Genomic DNA, 12,496 nt, shown 5'->3' on the forward strand with positions numbered 1-12,496 from the left:
TCCTGAGTCTAACAAAGAAGCTCAGCCGGGTGCACTAGTCACTTCCTATCACCTAAGTTAGTGGAGGCTGCACCAGAAGTAGAATAGGAAGGTGTGCTGTTAGGTGATGTACAATTTTTGGCAAGATGTGAAAATGATCCACACTTGAATCATCCCTGAGCTGGCCCTGCTCATACCTAGTTCCACGAGATTTCACCAAGGGACACATATATCGCAGGTGTCTGCTGATCCACACGCATAACACCTGCGGGGAGCGAAGGTTCGGCGAGGTGGTAGCTATGAACTGCTGGATGACGGAGGAGATTCCCTAGTTATAGGTAAGGTAGTTAGCATACCTAACTCCCTCCGCTGACACTGCCATAACCTCAAGTTCAGAGAAAGTTTGAGGTCGAGAAGCGAAGCATAAAAAAGACCTGTAGGATGGAGAAATCCCTTCGACGATGGTCTGTACCATCTGACTTGAGATAATGAAGAGCGAACACCCTTGTATAAAACTTTATATCTTGAATGAAGTCTGTTAGGTTCTCATCTAGCCTTTGAACTTGGAAGTAGAACTTTCGTATTAGGGATGACATTGCTCTGGCAGGAATGAAATTAGCGAAAAGATGTGCATGGAATTCTTCTATAGAGCTTCTATCAGCTATTGCCTGTACAATCTTGTCTGATTGTGTGACACAACAGAGTATGGGTAAATGATTTGGAGAATTTGAGAATGAGAAAACAATAAAGCATGATCCTGAAATTCCACCAGAAACCTTAGGAGGTGATCACATCATTAGTAGAACTTACAGAAAATTTTGAGATGCCTTTAAGCAACCTGGCTAAGGGGTGGGGCAAGCTACTGAAACCTGGTGAAATAATCGGAGACAGCATTGGAGGTTGAGGGGGTTCAAAAGCTGCATTACTGATGATGTAGGAGTGGTTGTGGATGATTAACTTGTTTAGGTGGGGCAGAAATTTGTTGTTGGTCAACAGATTCCCTACTCTCAGAAGATTTGGTAGGGTCCTCGTCAGATTGTACATTCACTGGAGAAAGATAGTCACCCTTAGCACTAGCGGCTCCAGACAACAATTGATTAACCTTATTTGACAACTCAGAAATGTGTTCAATTAGAGAATTAGCTATACTAGCATAATTGTCCTTCAGTTTCAGAGACAATAGGTCCCTGGCTCTATTGTAAAAATGGAAGGATCTAACTTGAACATGCTTTAGCTGATTTCCAGAAGTTCACCTACTTCAAAAAAACTTAAAACGGAGGCAAGCTCAGTAGTATTGGCTGTGATGATGGACAGAGCCTCATCAATTTCCTTGTCCCCAGACAACGGAATACAGATGGGAAACACTAAAGATTCTTTAAGTTTAGCCGCATCTATCGCAACCGTGCCACTAGATTGGACTTTTCTAATCAAGAGTTCATAAATTAATTCTTCCTTGCACAGATAGCATGGTGCAAGGACTTCCCTAGAAACAGACATAAAGAAGGAAAAGTTGACAAATTTTGAAAAATTCCGGTAACAGAAACATTTTTAGAGTTCGATTTCAACTTCTATGAACAGCTGTCAAAAGGAGCTTCGTCCGGACCCATTCAAGCACTCTCTGCTACCACTTGTTCCAGGGATACCGTGGAGCATAGAAGTGTAAGAAGGTGCAGGAGTGAATGGGTAGACAGAGACGAGATCAAATCCTAATTTTAAACTCTAAAATACAAAATTTTATTTCTTTCCTTTTTTGTTGTGTTTCTTTTCAGATTTTAAACTTTGTTAAACAATAACAAATTGCATAGATAAAGGTTAGCTCGTGAGCTTTAGTAACAATATTTGAAAAGCCTAGAACAATCAGACAAGAACGATTTAACAGAATGAGCTTGAAGCTCCCAAGTTACAAATTGTACAAGAGCACCACTGCTTCTCTAGGAGACTGAGCTCCAAAATTTACTACATTCAAAAGAACGTCTTTGCTCCACACACATAAATCTCTAGGAGGCTACTCTCCAAAATTTATAAGATTCAAGCCTCTCCAAGGCACAATCTAACTTCAACACAAGGACAATACAAACAGTTTCCATTATCTTACCTGCTCAACAGTCTAGGTTACATTTAAATTGGCAGTTAAACTTTGACATGGGCAATAAATGTCCATTCTACCTGGCCTTAGTGGAAAAAGAAAATATTAAAATTATTGCCCGATAAACAAAATGTTAGGAGGCGAACACTTGCACTCCTTTAAAAATTCACTTGAAAATTCTTAAGAACCCTATGTGGGCTTATGGCCTGAAGTTACAGAGGCTATGGAGGTGACTAGATGGAAAGAAAGTTTTAAATTACAAAAGGAAAAATTTAAAGTTTTGGAAATCATAGTCACCTCAATACCAAGTTGAAGGGGAATAAACGAGGGTTCACACTTTATTCCCTAAGTTTTACTAAGATCTTTAGTCTTGGTTGAAAATTTACATAGAAAGATTTAATTTTACATTAAGAAAGGATTTTGAAACCTTCCCCCCACGTTAGCTTTCTGAGACTATTACATGATTAAAAGACTTTTGTCATTACCTTGAGCTGGTGGGCCTTCTGGAGATGGACAAGGCAAGCCCCCTGCCTCCTCTACGAACACACTCTAAACCTCTTGACTAGAGTGATCGAAAGACAGCATGGACCAAAATGCTCCAGCTTTTATAGCAGAGAGGATGGTTCCAAAATTCTCTGGGCCGAAGCCCTATACACACCACCAAATTTGATTGGTTAATTCAATAAATATAAAAAATTCTTGATTGGCTAAAATTTTAAGCAGGCACGAAGAGGTAGAAGTGCTAATAACCTTAGAACACCAAAAACAATCTACAAACAAATCAGTTTGGAAAACTTATGAATAGAAAATTTCTCTTGAAAATTAATTGTTCATCCTTGCACCAGAGGGAGCTCATCAGACGACAGTAGAGATATCTGATGATAAACGTTCAAACTTCCTCCGGGTTGCCTAGGTCCAGTAAATTAGTGCTATCAGATTTTTTCTCTCTAGGTAGAATAACACCACGGTATCCACTGCCTGTCGTAAGAGGTGACTGAAATGGGCTTCAGGGGCATGGGTTAGTGACCACAGGGCACTCAGCTGAGTCCTGGCATAGCTTCCACTTGTGCCAGCCTTCTCACCTTCATCTATTCAATCTGACCTCCTTTGGTCAACTCTTGTTATTTTTCAACTACAACGGTAGTATTTTGTGAGGCCTAGGGAGTCTTTCATTTTCACACTCCTCGTGGCCCTCATCTTTCTTTGGCCATTGCCTTCATTTTTGAAGTGTCGGATCCCTTCCATTTTTTCCCTGTGATTAGTGTTAATAGAGGATGATTCCTCAGTTACAGTTCCTCTTAAAGCAGTAATTACCAGTACCTTTGGATCTATTGCCTCCCAAGCCTTAAGCTTCAAATTCCTGTTTTATTTGGTGTGCAGGGGTCATACTAATGAGCAACAATTTTTCATGAAACGGGAATTTTTTATTATTGAAGAACCACATACAGTCCTAATCTACCGAGCGAGTTGGCCTTGTGGTTAGGGGCGTGCAGCTGTGAGCTTGCATTTGGGAGATAGTGGGTTCGTACCCCACTGTTGGCAGCCCTGAAGATGGTTTTTCATGGTTTTTCATTTTCACGCCAGGTAAATGCTGGGGCTGTTCCTTCATTAAAGCCAAGGCCGCTTCCTTCCTACTTCTAGCTTTTAGTGTCCCACTTTAATATCCCATCATTGATATAAGACCTATCTGTGTCGGTGCAACGTAAAGCAAGTTGTAACAAAAATTTAAAAAATCATTAAGGCATCAAGTCACCTTCGTCAGATGGTTCAAGTCTTGTTGGTGGAAACAAATTTTGGCTGGCTGGCTAGCAGGATAGGAGAGGTGATGGTATACAATTTCTAATCAATAGATTGCATGCCAAAAGCCTGGAGTCATTCTAAACCTCTCAGCAGTGTTCATATGGAGCGAGAGCATATGATACTGTTGATGGCAAGTTGTTAATCGAATGGAAACGTTAAGCCTCGAGCAGACCCCTTGGTGTTATTCGGTTGGAGTAGGCTATGAACTAACACTGGGTTTCACCCTCTCTCTACATCATCATCATCATCATCATCATCAACAAGATCACAATTTGTACATCAATATGTGTAGGTTGCCCATGGGTGTCAAATAGAGAGACATGCACTAGACCTCTCCAGAGGCAAAAATCTTTCAATCAATCAATCAATCAACTGCTTTCTGTATCTAGCTGAGAATGATCCAATTACAGGGTCGAAACTATTACTAGTATTTTAAAAATATAATTTGAATTTGAAAGTCCTGTATTATCATAGATGTTGATTCCCATAGGGAATCTGAAATATTTGTCCCGAATTAGTAAATTTATAATACAGATATAAATGGTACGTTATTGGATATTAAAATTTTTCAGCTAACTCATTCCTGGTTGCCAGTGTTTCGCCCCAGTGTGCTAAGTTGGCTCATCAGTTGGTACATAGCACACTCGCCAAGACACATGGCTAGTGCATACCGTGGAGGCCACTACGTAGGCTACTTAGAGCCACCGGCATTGCCAATGCACAATTGAGAGACTTGTCGCATTTCCAAAAATCAATGCCTGCCTGGCCATCAGATGATATTGTAACGTGTTGGCGGGGTAAATAAATAATTAAATGAGTACAGAACCTGGTAGCGTCCTATTTCTAAGATTTATTAACTGAGCACTACAATTACAGATTTACACACACACAGACGATCCCGAGATTACAACTTACACAAGTACACTTACTCACACGGTTCGTGCTCTCTCTCTTAGTTTCTCATATCCCATCTACAATGACACACACACATGGAGTCATCGATTATTTACAGTACACTCTGTCAGCCACTCAGTCACACTCGTTAGTGCTGTCACGCTCCACAGCCTACACGTCAGTCTCGCAGGTCGGGATAGTATCCGCTGTTCACTCAATCCGTCGAACCCCGTTTGCAGTCCGCACACGTCGGCACCCAGTGTTCCCTTTGCGCTGCTCCAGAACACTACAGGTTCTCCTCCAGCAGTCCGCCTCAAGGGACACACACACACATGACATCAGGGAAACAGGAACGAGTCCTCGGCTCCAACGGGCAGATAATCTATCAGGCTGACATCTCAGCCCAGGCTATCACTGACTGCGCTCCAGCGAACTCAATCTCGCTCTCACTGACTGACTGACTGACTGTCACTCCAGTATCCGCTGTTCACTCAATCCGTCGAACCCCGTTTGCAGTCCGCACACGTCGGCACCCAGTGTTCCCTTTGCGCTGCTCCAGAACACTACAGGTTCTCCTCCAGCAGTCCGCCTCAAGGGACACACACACACGACATCAGGGAAACAGGAACGAGTCCTCGGCTCCAACGGGCAGATAATCTATCAGGCTGACATCTCAGCCCAGGCTATCACTGACTGCGCTCCAGCGAACTCAATCTCGCTCTCACTGACTGACTGACTGTCACTCCAAGTTACTCCTTTCCTTATATACCTGCTCTGGGCCTTCCAGAACAGTCCGGATGCTAGATGTATCCAGGAACCTCGCGAGATAGAAGACTCCAGATTAATAGTCGAGTAATTTCCGTCGTCCTCTGCTGTGAGACTGCGGATGGAGGTGAGAAGGCCGGCCTAGCACCAAGTGTTGCTCGTGATTGGCGCGCTCGAGCGTAAGAGGGGGTGGGGCCGATACGATGACGCCCCCGGCGCGTAGCGAATTGGCATGACGGATGCCATAACCATTACAATATAGATGTTGATTCCCATAGGGAATCTGAAATATTTGTCCCGAATAAGTAAATATATAATACCAATATAAATGGTCTGTTATTGGACATTATAAATTTTCTAGCTAACTCATTCCTGGTTGCCAGCATTTCGCCCCAGTGGGCTAAGTTGTGCTCATCAGTTGGTACATAGCACACTCACCAAGATGCATGGCTAGTGCATATCGTGGAGGCCACTGCGTAGGCTACTTAGAGCCACCGGCAGTGCCCGCCTTTGTCTCATTTCCAAAAATGTCCAACTCGTTGGCTGAATGGTCAGCGTACTGGCCTTCGGTTCAGAGGGTCCCGGGTTCGATTTCCGGCTGGGTCGGGATTTTAACTTTCATTGGTTAATTCCATTGGCATGGGGGCTGGGTGTTTGTGCTGTCTCCAACATCCCTGCAGTTCACACAACACACATAACACTATCCTCCACCACAATAACACGCAGTTACCTACACATGGCAGGAGCCGCCCACTCTCATCGGAGGGTCTGCCTTACAAGGGCTGCACTCGGCTAGAAATAGCCACATGAAATTTTTAAAAAAATTCTAAAAATTAATGCCTGCCTGGGCATGAGATGATATAGATGTTGATTCCCATAGTAAATCTGAAATATTTGTACCAAATGAGTAAATTTATAATACCAGTATAAATGGTCCGTTATTGGACATTATAAATTTCAAAGCTAACTCATCGTTGCCAGCATTTCGCCCCAGTGTGCTAAGTTGGGCTCATCATTTGGTACATAGCATACTCACCAAGACACATGGCTAGTGCATACCGTGGAGTAGTGATAGGACATTCGATTCATTTTACTGAATCGATTAATTTGATTCCGTTCACGTTACTGAATCGATACAGTGATCCGATTCACGGCTCATTGGTCACCGCTCCTACTGCATCTGTGTAGTATGTGCTGGTAAGACAGCAGCAACAGCATTCAGTGCTCGCAGCTGCCATCTGGTCTTCATACTATGAACTCCTTTCTTAGAAAAAATGCTAGTTACTCTAATACATCAAAGCTTTCCGGCGACGCAGGGTGGGAAAGGTTATGATTAGGAAGGTAGCAGCCATGGCCTGAATTAAGGTACAGTCCCAGCATTTCCTGGTGTAAAAATGGGGAAACTACGGAAAACAATCTTAACGGCTGCCGACGGTGGGATTCGAACCCACCATCCCCCGAATGCAAGCGCATAGCCACGCGATATTAACCGCACGACAACTCGCTCAGTCATTTTTGAAAATATGTATTTTTCTATCAGCTAAGGATTTTTTAAATCGTCATATTTTGTATAGGCTACCCGAGATGTACAGTAGCCCGCTGGTTTTCTGATTCAACATACTGTTATTGCGCCTGTCCACGTATGATTGAAGTCTTGTGCAACAATGTGACATATGAACTGAGAAAATACTGAGCCGTTCTTCCCAATATAAAACAGGTACTTTTGAGTGGTCATGAGCATGACTCATAGTCATAGGGCAGGCTAGAGTCGAGTTTAATTGTCAAATGTCAACTAAGTTATAATACTAAGGTTCATTAAACTAATAAATAGTATAACCTAATAGCCTACCTACTTACTAGCCACTTCAGAATTATATTGTGACTACCTTTTTAACACTGCAAATAAATCCATCTGTTATTTAATTCTCCCTGTAAGAAGAGGACGGTGAATGCAAATGGGTATTATTTTCAAATGAGCTGAGCTCGAGAGTCCATTATAGCATACGATTCTTTCAGTGTAGCATGGCTCACTGTATGTCTCGCTGCAGTGAGCCAATAAGGAGCCGTGTGTATCTTGTGTCTCACTGAGCCGGCTCGTTCACGATTCTTTCCGTGTGCCATGGCTCACTGTATGTCTCGCTGCAGCGGATGCTCGGCTCTCCGCGTGTCCAGTGAGCTGATAAGGAGCCGTGTGTATCATGTGTCTCACTGAGCCGCGCTCGTTCACGATTCTTTCGATGTGCCATGATTCACTGTCTCGCTGCAGCGGAAGCTCGGCTCTCGGCGTGTCCAGTGAGCCGATAAGGAGCCGTGTGTATCATGTGTCTCACTGAGCCGCGCTCATTCGCGATTCTTTCAATGTGCCATGATTCACTGTCTCGCTGCAGTGGAAGCTTGGCTCCCCGTCAACGTGCAGTCAGTGCGCCACTCAGCACTGTCCGCTGGGAGTAAGCTGAATCGTGTGCCGTGAGCTCGCCGTTCCTGTGAATCGATTCACTCGGACACTTGAATGAATCGAATGAATCGATACACTGCTTCGAATCTTGCATTCAGTAGCCAACACTACCGTAGAAGCCACTGCGTAGGCTACTTAGAGCCACTGGCATTGCCAATGCACTGTGAGAGACTTAGTCTCATTTCCAAAAACTGATGCCTGCCTGGCCATCAGATGATATAGATGTTAATTCCCATAGGGAATCTAAAATATTTGTCCCAAATTTATGTATGATGTATGATTTATATTACCAATATGAATGGTCCGTTATTGGACATTATAAATTTTCCAGCTAACTCATTCGTGGTTGCCAGCGTTTCGCCCCCATGTGCTAAGTTGGGCTCATCAGTTAGTACATAGCACACTCACCAAGTCGCATGTCTAATTGCATACCGTGAAGGCCTCTGCGTAGGCTGGTAGAGCCACTGGAAGTGCCAATGTCCCGAATGAGTAACTTTATAATACTCTATTACCTCTTTTAAACTTTTCAAGGGACCAAGGAATATTGATGTAAAAGGTGGGAAAGTGTAAATCGTGCTAAACAACTTGTACAGGTATATATAAAAATGCTCTGGAAAAGGAGGTAAATGTTACACAAATGCATATTATTAATTTATAGAGTATTTTAGTCTCGATCGATTTACTGTACTTACCTCAAATAAAGGTCCATGTCAGTTAATTACTGTACTGTATTAACTGTTGACTACACTGCCTATGTAATTCTGCTCATTCTTGTTACAATGCATTGGGTTATACTACGTTGATTTTTCTTCTTTCCTTATGTTACTCAATTTCAGTATAACTTTCACACTTTACTTCACATTACTCATAGACCTCATTCTTCTCAAATTTATTTGCAGATGAAAATAATTTCCTACTCTGTTTTCAGGAATCTGGATTTGATTATACCAGTTCTGCACCGTCAGAAATTAACCATGATGTATTATATAGAGAAGGACTAACATCAAAGGTAATTTATGTTCTTGTTGTAGTTCTTTGTCTTTCACTTATTTCTGGTCAATAAAATATAATATAGTTGATGTTTTTTATTAGAGAAAGCTACATTATTTTTTCCCTGATGAGTCGAGTACTGTTTGTTAGGTTAATACATTCAAATTAAAGGTCTCTCTCACTCTCTCCACTCGTTCCACTCATGACTGAGTATTGTGACCCAAGGACTTTGTTGTTTCTTTTATAAGCTGATACCATTCTGTACGTACTTGTGTTTTCCGGACAGTAACTCTCCATGGTAAGCCCATGATCTCTCTTACTTGATCACCCCATCTTTTTCCGACCCGTCCTCATGTCCTTGTACCAGAAACTTTTCCTTGGACAATTAATTTTTCCAGGTTGTCATCCTCTCTTCTCATAATGTGACCAAAGAATTGCAGGATTCTCTGGTACACAACTTGGCATAAACTTTCTTGTATTCCAATTTCCCGGATGACAGAATCATTTGTTCGCCTGGCTGTTCACGGTATTCGCAACATCCTTCTCCAACACCACATTTCAAAGGCGTTGATTCGGTTCCTGTCTTTAGCTTTTATGGTCCAAGTTTCACATCCATACAGGAAGATCGGGAACACAAGCGAATGGACTAATCTTTTCTTCGTATTCATAGATATTGCTCTATCTTGCCAGATCTTCTTTAATTTTGCCATAGCTGTACGTCCTAGAATGATGCGACATTTGATTTCTTTTTCGCAGCTACTTTTATCCTCGATTATTGAACCAAGATAAGGAAACTGACAGACTCTTTGGAGATTGTTAAGGTGCTGTGGCAGCTGAATCTCTGCACATTAGTTTTGTCTTGTTCCAATTAATTTCCATGCCAAGTTTGTGACTTTCCTGTTGTACACGATCCATTATCTCGACAAGCTCCTGTACACTGCTGGCTACAAGTGTGGTGTCGTCTGCAAAACGGAGGTAATTAATTCCATTCCCACCAATCGAAAATCCTCCTTCCCAACTGTCGAGGGCATACCTCATGATATATTCACCATAGATGTTAAACAATTGAGATGATAAGATGCATCCTTGTCTCACACCTTTGGAGACTTTGAAACTTGATGATAGATCACCATCAACTCTGACTTTGGCCAAGCTGTTATCGTATAAGCCTTTTATAAGTGAAATGAGATGAGATGGAATTCCCATTTCCTCTAGAACACACCACAATTTCGGCCACAAAACACACTCGAAGGCCTTTTGGTAGTCAGTGAAGCACAGAAACAAAGGAATGTTGAATTCATGTGCCTTTTCAACCAACTGACATATATTTAGAATCTGTTCTCTAGTTCCTCTTCCCTTGACAAAGCCAGCCTGTTCTGATGGGAGCGGATATCTAATGTAAGGTTTCAAACGTTCATTTATGATATGCAATAATATTTTACTTGCATGTGATATTAGTGAGATGGTTCGATAATTCCTGCAGTTCCTTGTTGATCCTTTTTTGTGAAGTGGAATGAAGATGGAAATGAGCCAGTCTTGTGGCCATACACCACTGTCCCATATCTTGTTACAGATGAAGTGAATTAAACGTACCCCTTCTTCTCCCATTTCCTTAATCATTTCCCCAGTGATGCCATCACTTCTTGGTGCTTTATGATTCTTCAGGTGTTTAATTGCATCTTCTACTTCACTCCTCAATATTGAAGGCTCTGGTTCAGAGTTAGATTGATTAGGGCTGTACGTTCCTGGTGGTCGCATCTGCATATAGATTTTCACAGTACCTTTTCCACCTTTCAATGGCCAGTTGTTTCTCTCCAATGAGGGTACCATTTTCATCTTCCACAACCCATGAACGGGGATTGAAGTCGCGGGTAATTTTCTTTACCTTCATAAAGAGATCACGAGGTTGGCAGTGCTGTTTATGCAGTTCAATCTCTTCACAGATTTCATGAATTTGGTTTGCCTTATCAAATCTGCACTGCTTTTGAATTTTCCGAGATAGTGATGCATGTATTTTAAAATATTCATCAGTTTCATAATTGTTTCTTTTTAGCATTTCCTTTCCTCTATTAGGCTCAAAGTTTAAGTGCTTAACAATGGCTTCCTAGGAAATGAATTCTGCCCATGTATTTCCTTGCTTGCACTACTCATAGCAGTCTTCAAGTTGTTCCATCTGCAGTGTCAGTGGGATTTATTCCTAATGACTGTAGTTTGGGACGAATAGCCTCGCTGAAGCTACATAGAGCTCTGTCATCAAATTTCATTTCCCGTACCTTTGTTGTGGTTTTGAGTTTTAGTCGCATTCTCATGATGACGAGGATATGGTCTGAACCACATTCAGCACCAGGGTAACTTCTGCTGTTTAAAACAGATGACTTCCAACGACTTCTGATCAGGATAAAATCAGTTTGATTTCATACCCTGTCTCCAGGGGATATCCACGTATATCGGCGGCGAGGGTGATGTTGAAAGAGTGTATTGGTAACAATTATTTCCTTATCTATACAGAATTGCAGAAGATGCTCTCCTCTATCATTTCTAGTCCCAAGCCCATATGGACCAACATGTACACTAAGGTGGTTTTCGGATGACGTGTCACCAATCTTAGCATTGAAGTCACCTTGAATGATGAGAACTTCTCTTTGAGGAAGGTTATCAATAAAGCATTCTAATTGACTGTAGAATTCGTCTATCTCATCTTCAGGGGCAGCAGATGTTGGTCCATACACCTGTACAATATTTAATTTACAAGGTGTTGAATTTATCTTGATGGAAATGATTCTATCATTAACTGGATAGCATTCAATGACTGCGCTACATAACTTCTGTGGAACGAAGATTGCTACACCATTTTGACTTTGATGATTATGTCTGGAGAAATATACTGTGTTACCATTGGTAGTGGTGAAATGCCCAGCACCTTTCCAGTGTGTCTCACACAGTCCCAAGATCTTCACGCCATATAGTGCCATTTCTCTCTCAACAATTGATAGTTTGCCAGTCTGTAGTAAACCCCTCACATTCCAGGTTCCACATAATATCTCTCTGCGAAGTGAACCTTTGATCAGAGGCTTCTCTCAACCCTGTCTCCCCCGGAGATCCGATTGGGGGACTTGAAACTCCGGAATTATATTTAATGGTAGGTACGAACATTTAGAATTGGACAAAGCCATTGGGTTGTCTGTTTGTTTGTTTGAGCCAGAACTCATGACACTAAGATTGATATTAGCTCAAAAATTTACTCTAAAACTGTTTTGCAAATATCCCTTGAATAAATTGATGAAGGAATCAGTTGGAAGTGAATAAACACCATCCATTGTCCAGATGGCACTGTGATACTAGGTGCAATTTCAAAAACCTTCAATTCTTTTTGAACAGGATTAGTGAAGTAAGCAAGGAGTTTGCCCTCAAAATAAACATTCAGTAAACAAAATTCATGGTATTCAGCAACCAGAAAAATCACAAACGTGGTAATCACTCTGGATCGACACAGTGAAAAGGTGTCATATTTCAAGCACCTAGTATGT

The 12,496-nt window shown here is 41.9% G+C and overlaps 1 protein-coding gene across 3 annotated transcripts in view; it reads left to right on the plus strand.

The window, feature by feature from the left end:
- mst (misato mitochondrial distribution and morphology regulator) overlaps nt 1-12,496 on the plus strand; it is a 146,417-nt gene that overhangs the window by 9,059 nt on the left and 124,862 nt on the right. Inside the window, exon 2 of one of the 3 annotated variants that reach the window (XM_067146773.2) lies at nt 8,908-8,988. The exons of 1 other annotated variant lie outside the window; for it this stretch is intronic. In XM_067146773.2, the coding sequence (XP_067002874.2) occupies nt 8,908-8,988 (81 nt within the window). Of the gene's footprint in view, nt 1-8,907; nt 8,989-12,496 lie in introns of those variants that run through there. One more of the 3 variants, XM_067146775.2, reaches the window with a different exon arrangement.

This window comes from Anabrus simplex, chromosome 5, assembly GCF_040414725.1.
Source record: "Anabrus simplex isolate iqAnaSimp1 chromosome 5, ASM4041472v1, whole genome shotgun sequence".
Lineage (NCBI taxonomy): Eukaryota > Metazoa > Arthropoda > Insecta > Orthoptera > Tettigoniidae > Anabrus > Anabrus simplex.